The sequence below is a fragment of the Pollachius pollachius genome, assembly GCF_949987615.1.
Source record: "Pollachius pollachius genome assembly, chromosome: 4".
Lineage (NCBI taxonomy): Eukaryota > Metazoa > Chordata > Actinopteri > Gadiformes > Gadidae > Pollachius > Pollachius pollachius.
Window position 1 is genome coordinate 29,215,657 of NC_136937.1, and position 16,693 is coordinate 29,232,349.

The 16,693-nt window shown below is 45.4% G+C and overlaps 1 protein-coding gene across 1 annotated transcript in view; it reads right to left on the bottom strand.

The window, feature by feature from the left end:
- Positions 1-2,708: 2,708 nt before the first annotated feature.
- Positions 2,709-16,693, bottom strand: part of LOC307075204 (E3 ubiquitin-protein ligase HECW2-like) — a 37,242-nt gene continuing 23,257 nt past the window's right edge. Inside the window, 16 exon segments of the mRNA XM_079735710.1 lie at positions 2,709-3,649; positions 4,158-4,270; positions 4,579-4,664; positions 5,078-5,192; positions 5,739-5,885; positions 6,207-6,336; positions 7,131-7,229; positions 8,889-9,041; positions 10,136-10,249; positions 10,520-10,640; positions 11,850-11,959; positions 12,259-12,342; positions 12,544-12,640; positions 14,126-14,224; positions 16,417-16,462; positions 16,464-16,621. Coding sequence (XP_079591836.1) covers positions 3,538-3,649; positions 4,158-4,270; positions 4,579-4,664; positions 5,078-5,192; positions 5,739-5,885; positions 6,207-6,336; positions 7,131-7,229; positions 8,889-9,041; positions 10,136-10,249; positions 10,520-10,640; positions 11,850-11,959; positions 12,259-12,342; positions 12,544-12,640; positions 14,126-14,224; positions 16,417-16,462; positions 16,464-16,621 — 1,784 coding nt within the window. The 3' untranslated portion in view covers positions 2,709-3,537.

A 16,693-nucleotide genomic window follows, 5' to 3' on the forward strand; every position in this document is an offset into this window, starting at 1 on the left:
AACTTGGCAACTAACCTTTTCTCTGTAGTTATACTTGACCTTACAAGTCACATGATATAGAAATAACACACTTCCATTAAAGGGAATCAGCAGGACTTGAACCCTGGGTTAGCCAACACTGCCTTTAACTGCACCACTTAAACAGGGATAAGCATCAATAGTCAGAGGTTATACATGGAATTATATTTCACATAACATCACTAATCACATACAAATCAATATTAGCAAAGTTACATAGTAAGTGACATGAAACATCTCTTTATATTTTTGTATCCATTTATTATCTTTCCGTTTATCTCTTTACAATCAGTGAGTGACACAGAGATGAAATTATAGTGAAGTTTTGCATAGAGTGGAATTCTACAGCCAGACACTTGTCCCCAAAACCTACATATTATTTTCAAATATTGACATGGCATTTGTGCTAGGCCAAACCCCAGAGCACAAGTGCCAACAAAAAAATAACCAATGTTTGCAAAGAAAGGAGTTCAGCGATGGTTGATCATCTGCTGTTGAGTTGATCATCTGCTTTTAAAGACATTTTAACGAAGAAAATCTTCTTGTTTCTGATATTATGTCCAAATATGACAGTGTGGCAATAAAACATATAGTGGGAATGGACTTTGGTCCTCAGTGTTTGATTGTGACAAAAGTTGCAAAACATGGGAGAGTGGTCATGCTAAACAGGTTGTGATTCTATCACTAAAAATGCTAGGCCCTAACTAAACAGTTAACCAAGATTAAAATCTGTTGAGTATGTCATCTTTATTTTGTATGTACAACATCTAATTAAAAAAGTAATTCGTAGACCTGTTGAAATGTATGACTGGGAATAAGAATATAATTTTTTAATTGAATTGAATTTCATGTCATCTTTAATGACAGTTGACTGTGGAACAGAGCAAGACAGTGATGGTAGAGACAAGAGTATTTTGGAGGTTGAGTTTGAGGCAGTTATGTTCACAAATCAAAGAAGGACTCGAGACAATAGGGCGACAAACAGGTAAAGCCACAACTTGCTTAAGGCCCTGAAACCTCCTGGTACATTCACCACGCAAACAGTATGTGATCCGTCGCTGGAAGGAAAAGATTTAGGTTTCTGTGTGAAATGTGAGAGGCAGAAAAGCTGGTCACTGGTATTGTAAACCTGGAACATTAAGCAGCTCCGAGACTCGCTTTAAAATCAGTTAGCATCTGAAATTTAGCAATTCAAAATACAAAACTTTTTTAAAAACATTGTTACCAAAGTGTTATCTTTCTAAATGCAGTTTAGTTACAATTATATTCACTTTAAATGTTTATCTTTTTAACATGACCAAAGTTACATTTTTTACTCAATGGTGTCTTTAAGATTAAGTTCATGTCAATATTGGCGATCATGGGCATTATCCACCTAACGGCTATCTTAGTTCTAAATGCTAGCTGGGCGGGGGGGGGGCATCCACCCCCATCCAACGAGTGTGAATTAAGCCCATTGGTGTGTAGAAAAGGTTACAGCAGAAAGGCAGGTGCTGTCATCGTTACAACCCAGGCTAGTGTTCTGCGTGGCAGTGACTTCACAAAAAGGCTTGCTTACATTCATAGAGCAAAGGGAAGGCCAGTGAAGAGGGCCACTTGTAGGCCATGGTGATCCTACTACTAATAATCAATATTAATATTGACAATTGCCCTTAAAGGGCCACTTGGTGACATGGGGGAGTGAGACTGGGAACCCCCATTTGTGATGTCACCAATGGATATAATTCAAGCTGGCCTTTTATCAGGCTTGGCTTCTTGGTTATGATTATTTTATTTTGTTGTTAAGTTATTGAAAATAAGTTACGTTAACACAAATGCTACAACATTGGGTCATCTCAAAAAACTGAAAAATGTAAAAAAGACTATAGAGCCTAATTATCAAAATATTTTCCAATCTTTGTAGGGAAGATGTGATGTATTCCAGTGTAACCAAAGTGTGTGTTGTTTAGGTGCTCTTGACAAATACAACTGGTTGGTAATATCACAAGTATCGGTCAATGAAGAATCATGCTATAGGCCTAAATTTAGGGGTGAAAAGCGTTGGTGAATGACGATGAATAAAAATCTTTTCAGAAAATTACAGAACCTTCCCAATATTCTCAGTTGAGGGCATCATGAAATAAATTCAAAAAAGCGAAGCAAGGGTTGAACAAAAAAATCTGTGAGGGCATCTTAAAAAAGATGCATTTTGTAAACACATGACCGTGTCAAAATGGCAGTTTTAATCCACTTAACGGATCAATTATGTGAACTTTATCAACGTTTGTTAAAATGTATAAGTTATAGAAATGCATATATATATATATATATATATATACACATTAATATATAGAAGGCCAGGCTGAGAATAAGCATTTTGCGTGCAGCCCAAGAAAATAACTACTTTACTTTGTGGTCAAATTAATTTAGTACGATTCGTACAAAAATCGACTTGTACGAAAAGTGGGAAACCACCGAGCAACAGAGGATTTCAATTAACAATTAGTCTGGTTCAGATCATGAAAAGGGAAAACGCACACCACTCATAGTTTACGTCATCAAAGTCAGTTACATTCGTTATACAACATATCGCCACCAGGATTAATAGAAAATCCGCTATTTGTAAAAAGCTGGAAATACTGTTATTACAACATTAAAGCTTTTTTTGTCTATACCCCCCCCCCCCAAAATACCCCCGTTTCAGCCTTCATTCTGATGGTCTGAAGGATTGACTTTTGAGAAGTGCTACTGTGCATCCACACGGGTAGTTACCCTGCTGGACCACATGGGAGCGCCAAAACGACTGACCTTCAAATAGTCCCCGAATAGGTTTTGTGGCGAAAGTAGCAACATTAGGCCTGAGAAAGTTCCTGAATGTGAATTGCAGCTTCATCGTGTGGAATATTCGGTGAATTCACCTACTCCTTTCGCTATGGTAAACTTTTTTTGAACAAAAAAACTCAAATGTAGCAATAAAAGAAAAAAAAACAGGACATTGTCATTGTGTCTTAAGGTGAAGGTGAGGTCTGTTCATCTCTTTGATAGCCTTCAGGAGACTTAAAAGCAGTGTTCTCTCCCGTCCTAGCATTGCAGGAACTGTAAAAAGCATCTCCTAATCCTATGTCATGATTGAGTCCATGATTGAAAACCAAAAGCTTCTATGTCTTCATCGCTCAGCAATAAATATCGAGAAGGAGGGTTTCATCACGTACACGTACACATGCATCTGCACTTCAGTAAAGTGGCAGGGTTTGTACGGATCTCAAAAACAAAATAAAAACTTGAATCCCATCTAGTCACATAGTTCTTCGGAAAAATAAGCCTTAAAAATAACGGTCAGTGATAGGCTCACATCCATATTTCGTCAGTACTTCCTGGTTCAAAGGTCACGTGAAAAATAATGGGCTGTTGGAATGTGTAATTTCCCTCATATCAAACCCATCCACCGACCGCTGTATTCTGGCGCCATCTGGTGGCTGGAACCGGTACTCCTCATTTTTGATCCACACGAAAACACGGTTAGAGATACAACGGCTGGCTCTACTCGAGTCCGAAGGTGCTGGTCTCCTCCACAGCCGTGAGCATCTTCTCGTACAACATGGAGAAGGACGGGTATGGAGGCAGGTCCAGTCTGTTGAAGCAAGTATGAGCCCTGGAGAGAGGAAACCAGAACAAATGGTTATTGTATACATTGTTTGCATTTTTATATTTTATAGTAACTGTTGTGCTTCTATATTTTGTAATATATTTGACTTGGTTGCCCTTTGTATGGAATTGGGAAAGAGTCCTTGGCACAAAGCCACGTGGTGACTGGAAATTATTTGTAACTTTGCTAGTGCAGCTATTTACTGTGACCTTAATTTCTCTATACATCGTTATATTCTGGTACATTAGCTATGGCTGTAGCTACAACTCAAGCCACTAGAGGGTGCTAATGGAAAAGAATACATAACGCAGGCGTAAACCACTTTGTTTTACATTCAGTACACGAAAGACATTTGCATCTTAAACCACTCTTCTCTTTGTTTTACGTTCAGCACCTGCAAGAGTTATTTGCTCCCCCCACTTGTTTACATATGTTCATCTTAACGTTACTGTTGTCGTCATTTTTCCCCGTCAGCTGTCTGCTGTTGCCGGGGACGACGGCGGCGGTGTCTCACCTGGGCAGGGAGGTGACCCTCCCCCACTTCTCCACACAGAATCTGCGCGGTCCGTTGCTGCCGCGCAGAGACGCAAAGCCCTCGTACGGGATACTGGACGTACCCGTCACAAACTGGAGAGGGGGAGGGGGTGGGGGAGGAGAGACCGATGGAGAGACTTGCTTAGTGACATATTAATTTCTGTTTCTTTCCAAGCTTTGGTGACACGTTTTCAAAGAATGAGGAAAAGAGGGAGAGGGAGAGCAAGAGAGAGAGCGAGAGAGGGGGGGGGAGAACTAAAGGGGGGAGAGGGAGAGGGGAGAGAGTAGGGTGTGGGAGGGGAGGAGCTAAAGGGAGGGGGGGGAAGGGTAGAAGAGGAGAGACAGAGATGGAGGTTCAGGGTTAAAGAGAGAGAGTGGGCGAGCGATGCCACACAGGCTACCTGCAGCAGCCTCAGACGCTGCTCGTTGTTGAACCTCTCAACCGCCGCCCAGAACCAGCGGATCACGATGTGGTTGTCGTGGTAACCTGCAGGCGACAAACACGACGATGGATTGGTACTAGGGCTGAACGATTTGGGGAAATAATCGAATTGCGATTATTTCGACCAATAGTGCGCTTGCGATTTAGCATATGATTTTTTTTATTAAGGTTTGTTATGTTCTGTATTATTCACTAAAGTCAAGCAATACATCTTTCTACAGTATGACCAACACAACGTTGGAAGCAGTCAACATATAAACTGCTCTTTCCTGTAGGCAAGGTCTATGTGTTGAGATGAATTAATATTATAACATCTTTATTGAACTATTGAATTGTAAAATAAAAATAAATCTTACTTCAGTAACATCTTACTTATACTAACAGTAACAAATCATAAAAAAAAGGAACCTCTACACCAATGAATCCATAAATCACGTATTTTCTTTTTCTACTCCTACCTCCTCTGTACTCCGTGTTGTTCCTCCAGTCCGACAGGTCGATCTCCGCCGTCCCTGCGATCACCAGCTCCAGCTCGCGGGCATCGAACACGGACACCAGCCGCGCATCCACCACCTTGTAGGGGGTGGAGAGGGGGGAGGGTGTGAGCACCGAAAAGAAAACGAGTTTTACCGCTACAAATCTGTCCCTGACTTCACTCACAATGTCTGTTGTCTTCAAAATGTCTACTGCCCCCATGATCTCCTGTGCTTTAAATTTCTGCTGCTCTCACAATGTACAGTCTACTGCCTTTAAATTGTCTACTGTCCCCACAATATACTGTCCCCACAATGGCGAATGTCCCCACAATATACTGTCCCCATAATCTGCTGTCCCCACAATCTACTGTCCCCACAATGTCTAATGTCCCCACAATATACTGTCCCCACAAGGTCTACTTATTTCACTATTTACTGTCCCCATGTCAACTGTCCCCACAACATCCACTGTCCCTAAAATGTAAAATTTCTACTCTCTCCCAATCTACCGCCGCCACAATCCACACACACACACACACACACACACACACACACACACACACACACACACACACACACACAATCACAAACACACACATACACACACACATACCCAATCACACAGACACACACACACACACACCTCGTAGAAGCCGCGGACCAGGCTCTCCGTCTGCTGGACCACGCCCCTCTCGATCCTCCACTTCACCGTCCGCTCAATGTACTCCTTCTTGTTCTTCTCCGTCACGGCGATGTTGGCCCCGCCCACCTTCAGCTCCCGCTCCGTGATCTGCCCGGCAACACACACACACACACACACACACACACGTGTAACAAACAGGAAATACACACACGTGTAACACACATGCCATACACAAATGTACGGGTAACACACATATTGACATAGTCTTGTTTTACAAACTTTAACTAATGGTTAGGTCACTGCGATTGAACAATCAATCCCTTTTCTGTCCAGTTTCCTCCTTTTCTTGAGAAAATGAGCTTTCTCGCATACAAAATAAGCAGTTTTGACTCTCGCCGCATCGCCCACAAAACCCTGCGATGCATTCTTACGAACAACGCCCTATCGGAGGATTTTTAAGACGCCCACCTGCCCGAAGACCTCCTCGTTGACGGTGAAGGTGAGGTCCAGCATGTCCTCGATGTCGTTGTCCTTCATCCACTGCAGAGACTGGTGGAACTCCTCGTCCAGGAACTCCAGGTCGCTCAGCTCACACGGGCTAGGAGAGAGACAGGCACATATATAGAGAGAGAGAGAGAGAGAGAGAGAGAGAGAGAGAGAGAGAGAGAGAGAGAGCGAGAGACATGCACATAGAGAGAGAGAGAGAGAGAGAGACATGCACATAGAGAGAGAGAGAGAGAGAGACATGCACATAGAGAGAGAGAGAGAGAGAGAGAGAGACATGCACATAGAGAGAGAGAGAGAGAGAGAGCGAGAGAGAGGGACATGCACATAGAGAGAGAGAGAGATAGAGAGAGAGAGAGACATGCACATAGAGAGAGAGAGAGAGAGAGACATGCACATAGAGAGAGAGAGAGAGAGAGATATGCACATAGAGAGAGAGAGAGAGAGAGAGAGACATGCACATAGAGAGAGAGAGAGAGAGAGAGAGAGAGAGAGAGAGAGAGAGGTATGCACATAAAGAGAGAGAGAGAGAGAGAGACATGGAGATAGATAGGGCGAGGAAGAGAGAGAGACATGTAAATATATACAGAGAGAGACACACACAAATCAACCAGCCAAATCGCAACGTAACACAATTTCATGTAGTATTACACAATCAGTCGTATTCAAGTAGTTTCTGACTGCATATCCATTTTCAGGTGTGGTCATGGAACTATTTCAATGTTGAACCTTTCCTTAGTTACTTGGCACAAACTGAGTGTGTTTGTTTCGAATGCCGGCAGAGCTCCTCTGAACTGAATGGAGAGAGAGATGGATACAGAGAGGGATACAGATAGCCAGGCGGCAAGGGGGAAAGAGTGGGCGGGTGACGCGAGTGTGTAAACCCACATGCGCAGCAGTCCTTTGTAGAAGGGTCTGGTGAAGAAGGCGTCCAGCAGGTACTGGTGGATCAGAGCCAGACCCAGGATCCGACCGCTGAACCGGAACCTGCACGCACACACACGCACACACACGCGCGCACACAAACACACACAGATTAAAATCACTGGGACTCTAATCGTAGTAAAAGTATTAATAGTGAGAGTATTAATGTGTGTGTATGTTTGAGGTTATATGTGCTTTTGCGTGTGTAGATATAGGTATAGGTATAGATATAGGTATAGGTGTGCGTTTTTTAACGTGTGTGTTTGTGTGTGTATCTGTGTGTGTGTGTGTGTGCGTGTGTGTCTCTGTGTGTGTATCTGTCCGTTTGGTGTGTATATATTTGTCTGTGTAAGTGAGTGAGTGAGTGTCTATCTGTCCGTGTGTGTGTGTGAGTGTGTTTGTGAGTGTCTATCTGTCCAAGTGTGAACTTGTTTTTGCTACTTGGTGGGGACTTGAACCTGGTTGCCCACCAAACCCGTGGGGACCTTGTGTGCGGTGAGGACCTGAGTCCAGGTCCCCAGAGGCACAAGCATTGCAAACGATAGAAAACACTATTTTAACATTCTTGGCAATGTACCCCTCAATATCCCTATAGGTCCTCGTCGGGTAGGTTTCACCGGATTTAAAGTGTGTGTGTGTGTGTATCTGTGTGTGTACGTACTTTTCGGAGTGCAACCCTAGTGGTCAGTGCTAGAATAACTGTGTGTGAACTGTGTGTTCGCACACAGTTCAGGCCAAGCCCTCCCCCACCTCCAAGAGAAGCAAAAGCTTGTAGGTCCCTACCCCCTTCTTTCAGTTAAATTAACCATTTTCACGATCAATGTTAAGTATTTACATATATTTATACATTTGCATACCTTTTTCTTATAATTGCTTATTTAACAAACGTCACTCCTATGATTTTCTACAGCCTACTCACAAATAATATATTTCATGATATATTTTAAATACAGGCTATTTTAGTTGTACTGTCATGAGATAGATGTCCATTATGAAGATTATGCACGTTCCTTCTACTTCAGGTAGATTTAGGTGACAAAGAAGGCTACTTCTAGGTAGCCCTCAACTAGCCAGCCTTTTGGTTTCTGCTGTAATAAGTCAGGACTAGCTGCAATATTTCATAATTTCGTTTAAATTAGACTTGGAAGTTTCCACATGAGGAGCTCTTTTCCAAAACGCGATAACCGCCACATTAAAAAAGTCAGTTTGTCATGCTATTTTGCTGCGTACTGAACCTATTCACTGCTCCGTCAACGTAAGATGCAGTTTTTTGTCCAAACCTCGACATGCGCCGAACCTATTTTTTGCCTAAATGCGATATATATCCACCTCGCGTGTGAGGCCAGTGGGACAACGTCACGGGCAGCGGGACAACGTCGGGTGTGAGGCCGAAAGGCTTCACCTTGTCGGACTAGGCCCTAGCCCTATGCCACGTGGTCCCGTTGCCCTGGAGGACGGTCCACCAGAACTTCCCCTAGTCACTAGGGTAAGGAACTTCCTTACCCTAGTGACTATGGTTAGCAGGGGAGGTCTTCATTTCATGCATTTGCATTTATTTCATTTATATTAATTTATAGTGATTGAGGTGATTCCCTGTTGCAACCAATAACGTTATAACGGCCAATAATGTAATAACTGCCAAAAAGTTATTAGGTTGTTGTGTAGTGTGTGTGTGTCTATCTGTGTGAGTGAGTGAGTGTGCGTGCGTGCGTGTCTCCTCACCACTCATGGTGGTTGTCCACGAAGGCCGACATGGGGCTGATCTGCACGGTGTAGGTGTCGTTGGCCGAGTATTCAAACAGCCCATAATAAGGGTTGAAGAGCTCTCTGGAAACCAGGAAGAAGAACTCTCTGGAAGGGCCGCTGTAGTCAAGCCTGGGGGAGGGAGGGAGAGAGGGAGAGAGGGGGGAGGGAAGGAGGGGAAGGGGGGAGTAAGGGGGAGAGAGGGAGGGAGAGGAGGGGGGGGGGGAGTGAGGGAAAGAGGGGGGAGGGAGAGAAAAAAGAAAAGAAAGGAATAAATGAAGCAAGATGTTTTGTGTTTACAGAACACAACATTTGCCTGGTAGAAGTATTCCAGACTTCACCATGTCCTTATATAACCATGCTTTCTCGTGGACAACAAGAACCAAACATACCATGAACAGATGACAAGAGTCCCATTGGCTACTACTTCCTCTGCTCAAAACTGAGTCCTCCTCCCCTGACTGAGGCCTCTTTTTCACACACATGCACCGCGACCCTGAACCCATCCAGACAGGACCCGGAAGGGATTGTACGGGAGAACGCAAAGGTCCGGACATTAAGCTGATTCATCCCTGCCGGGTTCCCAGACCAAGGTGTGTGTGTGACGTCCTCTTGAGCCCCGGTGTGGACAGAGAGTGTGGACATTGTCCTGAGAGCTCACAGACACTACATCCTGTTTTGCGTATTACGTATTTCCCGCCACCTGCTGTACCAAAGAAGAAGAAGTAGAATTCACTAGGAGCGTTGATGACCATCTACGTCTGCGAACTGCGTGAACCCCCCCCGAAGAACAGGGCCTTGCGGATGCGTCTGAATACATCAACGCAATGACGTTGCCATCTTTGATGAGCAATAAGCAAACTGCGATTTCCGGCCGCATGTGTTTTGCATCGTGTCCTGGTTCCTTTAGGCGCAACCCAGGCCACACCCCCACCCTCGACCAATCAGAGTAGAGAAGAGCCAGTATGTGGAAACCCCTGTGACATGGAGCATTTCCTGTCGTTCACTGCATGCGTCAAAGGGCGACTCCGGAGAATGTTCAGACCGGATTCTCTGGACATTGGAGTTCACGTGGGAAAACGGTTTGAGACTCATGGCTCCTTGTTCCATTGACTCCCCCTCCTCTCCCCCCAGACACCCTCCTCCTCTCCCCCCAGACTTCCCCCCCACTCTCCCCCCAGACTCCTCCCTTCCCTCCCCTCCCCCCTCCTCTCCCCCAGACTCACCCCTCCTCCCCTACGAAGCTGACGTAGAGCTTGCTGCGCTGCAGGTCCTTGCGGGAGTAGCACATGATCTGGTTAAAGGCGTCTTCCAGGAGGTGGTCTCGCCGGATGATCAGCCTGCACACACACACACACACACGCACACACACACACACACACACACACACACACACACACACAGCCACACACACACACACACACACACTTGTTATTGGAGGTCACATACTAGTATATATATTGGCATTTAGGGATCTGGAAGACTATTTTACCTAAAGCGAGTATAGATCCATGCATAGACATAATAAACACACAGGCATGTGTGATAGAAACAGACACATATACAGATACCAACACACACAGCCAAAAGGACACATATAGGGCCCCTACTTGAGTTTCCCGGGCCCCTGGCCGTAGCCCTTGGTCTCCAGCTTCCTGAAGAAGTTCCTCAGCTTGGCCTCAAAGTCCCTCTTGTAGGGGGCCGGGGCCCTCGCGTTGGCCCTCTGGGTTCCTGGAATACAGCATCAACAGCTAATCAGTCAGCAAAAATTGCAGTCCCACAAATCTGACTTTATATTAATATCTAAGGTCGATCATCTGAGTGAACTGGGCGATTCACTTTCTTTTGCTTCGTATTTGTTTCAACCATTCATGTTGATGTCCGGGATATTGGTCCTGTCTCGAGTATTTTGCTAATACTCCATCGGCATTTTGTAAATGAAACGGAAAGTGGACCGGAACCGGAAACGGAAAGGTGGGTGCTTGTAGTCTTTTCGCTCGGTTCTAGCCCTACTGTTGACACAGAGAACCGAGCGAAAAGCCTACAAGCACCCCCATTTCCGTTTCCGGTTCTGGTCTGGTTTCCGTTTCATTTACAAAATGCCGATTTACGAAATGCCAAATAAAATACGACAGAAACTGTATTTCGCTACGATACTTGAATAGGAACATCAACGAACACCACTAACCACTTGATGAGTTTCACGTTTCTGAAAACGAATGTTTAGGGGTATTTTTGAATGCCCATAGCCAGCCATTGTGAAGCAGGCAGGGGCGATTTGAAATTAACCAAATACTCGAGCCAGGACCAATATCCAAAATTTCGGTGTTAGACAAACCAGAAAGGGGGCTCAATGTTCAAAATATCGGAATTGTCCTTTAACTGTAAAAACGTGTCTCTTAAGGTTTAAAATCAACCCGTTAAGACTGTGTGGACGACACAAGAAATGTGGGGACTTTATCACATACACGTTAGGAAACGATGTCTGTAAGGTTTCAAATCAACGCGTGAAGACTGTCGGAAGACTCACACAAAATCCCCTACTTAAAGCTTCATCCAACGCCTAGTTTTCTTTTGTAGAATATCTCCGGAACAAAACACGAAACCAGGCGTTGAGGCCCTTGAGGTTTTTACTTTCCAGACCATCTCTGTGCCGTCTCCCCCCCAGAATATATCTGCTGTCAGATGGTAGGGCTACTGGATCAGAAGCTCTGCTCTAACATAATAAGGCTGGATCCCAGAATAACCCAAACTGTAATGCAATTGTGAGTTTGAAAGAGAAAAAAAAGAAAAGAACCAATTTTATCCCTCTTAGGCTGTGTCATCATCCGTCACATTGACACAAGTCAGTTCCAGTTGCGTGCCATGTTATGCATAACATAATAAAAAGTGAATATTCTCTCTCTCTCTCCCCTCTCTCTCTCTCTCTCTCTCTCTCACCGGGGGAGTTCTGAGGGGAGGACACGGGAGACCCCCGCGGTGACTGGCAGTAGCTGGGGTGCAGCAGAGCGTGCGGAGGGATGTACGACATCACTTCCTCTTCAAACAGACTGGGGGGAGAGAGAGAGAGAGAGAGAGAGAGAGAGAGAGAGAGAGAGAATTAAAAGACAAAGATATATAATTAAAACCTTTTCGGAGCGTGGTAAAGACTAATTGATCAATCATTGATGTTAGATGAGTCACGTTGATATTCAGTCGCCCAGCAGACACTTTAATCCAACGTGACGTCGACTCACACCAGACTGTCCTGCCCTCTACATCCAACCCACCCCGCCCTTCGGTCGTTAATGCCACGGTTGCCCGTGGTGACCTTTTCCCCTAACAGGAAGTGACCGCGCCCAGACGTTACCTCAGCAGGATGACGAGGTCAGCGTCGCCCGAGAGCCTGGCCAATCCCGGCGCGCCGTCCGCACGGATCAGCTGCACCTTCTCCCTGTCACCATGGCAACCAGCACACAGTTACGTTCACGTCACACACTTCCATTTCTCAGAGGGGGGGGGGGGGGGGAGGGGGGGGGCCTTCTTCGGGACTAGGGTCAGGGGGGTGTCATCAATATTTGCCCTGTTAAGCCCATTGAGACTGTGCCTGTGATTAAGGGCGGCACAAATAAAGTTGAATTGAATTAAATTGAACCTGAGGGCGTGGTTGCGGCCGAACTCCGGCTGTCTCTCCTGGAGGATGTCGTAGATGTTGGGTTGCCGTAGGAACGCCACGATCTTCTCGTTGTACGCTGGCAGGCAGAAGACACAGCACAGGGGTCAAAGGAAGTGTGTGTGTGTGTGTGTGTTGGTGTTGTGTTTGTTAGCTACAGAGGGGAAACGTCAGGGCCCCCTAGGCCCTCTCCTAGGATAGTCAAGATATTGTAATTTTATTTTATTAATTCATTATTTGAACATCAAGGCGGGACTCGGTCTATTTCACAGTAGCAGCCGTAACCGTGGTAACGAAACCGCTAGTGAGAAGGATATTGTTTCGGTTTCATTATCCACGCCGTTTTCTAGGTGAACTTTAATTAAAAAGAGGAAGACCCACACTAGGGCTAACATTGGTTCAGGTGATAACTCACACTCCCTCCATGCCGTTTGCTCGTTGCATAGCTAAGGCTGGACTCACATATTCATTTTCATTTTTCTGAGGGGTCAGAGGGCTAAGGTTTAAGAGTCACGGTTCGCTACTGGTGAGTAGGGCTGGCCCGTATGCCATTTTTTAGGCTTTGAATACTCTAGTTTTTCCGAGCGAGTACTCGAATACTCGTTCCAGAAAAACAGCTGTTGTTCCGTTCCGAATCAGCTGTCCTCTCTGCCATCTCAGCCCTTACGGGAGCTTTACAATTCATCCTGGAACGTGCATCTTTTCAGGGAATTTGTACAATAAATCCATGACAATTACCGAATATTGATTGTCTTATGTGTCCATATTATATCCATTATATTGACCGGGTATTCCCAAGACGCTCACGCTCTGCAGCATCCAGTCACAGTTGATGGGCGCGGCGCTGTACAGCGAACGTAAACAATCGCTAAACATTACTTTTCCTCCCGAGATCCCGCTAATGTTGTGTTATAAAGTTAAGGGAAACAAGATATCTTTACGTCCTCCACCTCTCTCATTCTCTGCTTGGTGTCGCTTATAGTTTGCCTCTGGTAACGTCACGTAGCATACAGCTGGTGTCTCACCGGTTGCGCTTTGAAAGGTCAGTGGCCAACTAGGTCAAAGTTCAAAGACCGCCAGAAGGTGGTTCTGCCGTTCCCAATCTGAAGATTTTTGGGGCATTTTGAACCAGCTCGTTGTCTATGTTGAAGTAAGTGCCCTCACTTCGTGCGCTCGGAGGTGAGGTGATGGATGCGCTGTGACACTTAGTGATGTAATATCCTCCTAAATGAGCAATATACTACTACTACTACAATATTACTAACTTTTATATCCTAAATATTATATTATTTGCTGACATTATATTGCAGTTCTAGCTTCTTTCAAAAAAAAAGTTGTTGAGCAAAAAAAAACAAAAAACAAAACGAAGCTCTGAATACTGATTTAAGCTTTGAATGCTAATTTTGGAACGAGTATTCGAATATTCAAATAATTTGGGCCAGCCCTACTGGTGAGCTGCATGTGCGTACAGATGTGTGTGTGGATGGGGTTGTGTGTGTGTGTGTGAGCTGCATGCAAGTATAGATGTGTGTATGTGTGTGGGGTTGTGGTTGTGTGTACTCACCAACCGGTACCACCTCCTGGCTCTGGCCCCTGCTGTTGGAGCTGAAGGTGCTGGAGGGCCGGGGGAGGACAGGAGGGGCCCCGCCGTGACGCTGCTCCTCTGAAGCCTGAACACACACAGGTGAGGAAACAAAGCGGGCTTGTGAGGACCTAACCCACACACTTTAGGAAACGTAGCAGGCTTGTGAGGACCCTAATACACACACTTTAGGAAACAAAGCGGGCTTGTGAGGACCTAACCCACATACTTTAGGAAACGTAGCAGGCTTGTGAGGACCTTAACACACACACTTTAGGAAACGTAGTGGGCTTGTGAGGACCTAACCCACACACTTTAGGAAACGTAGCAGGCTTGTGAGGACCCTAATACACACACTTTAGGAAACAAAGCGGGCTTGTGAGGACCTTAACACACACACTTTAGGAAACGTAGCGGGCTTGTGAGGACCTTAACACACACACTTTAGGAAACGTAGTGGGCTTGTGAGGACCTTAACACACACACTTTAGGAAACGTAGCAGGCTTGTGAGGACCTTAACACACACACTTTAGGAAACGTAGTGGGCTTGTGAGGACCTTAACACACACACTTTAGGAAACAAAGCGGGCTTGTGAGGACCTAACCCACACACTTTAGGAAACGTAGCAGGCTTGTGAGGACCCTAATGCACACACTAAAGGAAACGTAGCAGGCTTGTGAGGACCTAACTCACACACTTTAGGAAACAAAGTGGCTTGTGAGGACCTAACCCACACACTTTAAGGAAACGTAGCAGGCTTGTGAGGACCTTAACACACACACTTTAGGAAACGTAGCAGGCTTGTGAGGACCCTAACCCACACACTTTAGGAAACAAAGCGGGCTTGTGAGGACCTAACCCACACACTTCAGGAAACGTAGTGGGCTTGTGAGGACCTTAACACACACACTTTAGGAAACGTAGCAGGCTTGTGAGGACCCTAATACACACACTTAAGGAAACGTAGCAGGCTTGTGAGGACCTAACTCACACACTTTAGGAAACAAAGTGGGCTTGTGAGGACCCAAACACACACACTTTAGGAAACGTAGCAGGCTTGTGAGGACCTTAACACACACACTTTAGGAAACGTAGCTGGCTTGTGAGGACCTTAACACACACACTTTAGGAAACGTAGCGGGCTTGTGGGGAACTTACCACACACACTATAGGAAACAAAGTGGGCTTGTGAGGACCACAACTGAAACATGGGACCTTATCACACACGTTAATGAAGCAGGCTTCTGAGAACCTTATCACACACACGTTAGGAAACGAAGCAGGCTTGTGAGGACTACACCAGAAATCTCGGGGACCTTATCAAACACATGTTAATGAAGCAGGCTTGTGAGGACCTTAACACACGCTTTAGGAAATGAAGCAGGCTTGTGAGGACCTTAACACACACGTTAGGAAACTAAGCAGGCTTGTGGGGACCACACCAGAAACGCAGACTTTGAATCGTTTTAATCAAAGAATTCGGGCTGAATTAAATAATTCATACTTTTTTTAGGGTTTAAGACAGACCCGCGACCGTAAGCAATACCAGATTTATTTCCTTGTCGTTTGATTTATTGATTGCTGTCGGGATGTAAAGAGAACTTCAACTAATATAACAAAAACGTGTCTAAAATAAATTGCTTTCCCTAGCTTCAACATAACATCACGTGCGTTGGTGCTTGGTGTGTGTGTGTGCATGTGTGTGTGTGTGTGTGGTGTGTACGTGTGATTGGTGGGTGTCGATCAGCGAAGTCACAACTTTTCTCTGTTTTGGGACCTCAGTGGTGGAACGAGCTCACTACCGATGTCAGGACCGCAGAGTCGCTCACCAGCTTCCGCAAAATACTCAAAACTCACCTGTTCAGAGTTCATCTCGACTCTGCATAGAAACCAATGCACAGCCACCATTGAATGTTTGTACGTCCTGGCACTGGTTCATTACACTTATTCAAGGTACTTAATTGTGTAGCATCTACAGTAGCTGCTATCGCTGCTTTACACGGGGAATGGGTTAGCCTAGCGATTGTACTACTTGCACTTGGTTCTATGAACATCTTTACTGTACCGACAGCGATATATTGTTTCACTTCTTATGACAAATGTACTTATTGTAACAAATGCAATTATTGTCGCTTTGGATAAAAGCGTCTGCTAAATGCCCTAAATGTAAATGTAAATGTAAATGTTTGTGCTTGGTGTGTGTTTGCGTGCGTTTGGCGTGCGTGTGTCTGTATGTGTGTGCATGTGTGTGTGTGTGTGTGTGTGTCGTACCAGCCGGGTGGGGGCTGACCTCCCCAGCGCTGTGGCTGCGCTGGCGGGGTCAGGTACTGGCGGTGGGCCAGCAGGCTGGAGGGCCGGGGGCTCTGGAGGGCAGCCGTGGGGTCTATGAACGTGGTCGCCCGGCAGTTGTGGTCCACGAAGAAAGGCTGTGGACACACACAAGCCCGCACACACACGATAAATAAGTTAACATTGTCTAGCCAGAAATTTAAAAAAGACACACGCGATCTCCACCAGCGCTCTCTCTCTCTCTCTCTCCCCTCTCCCG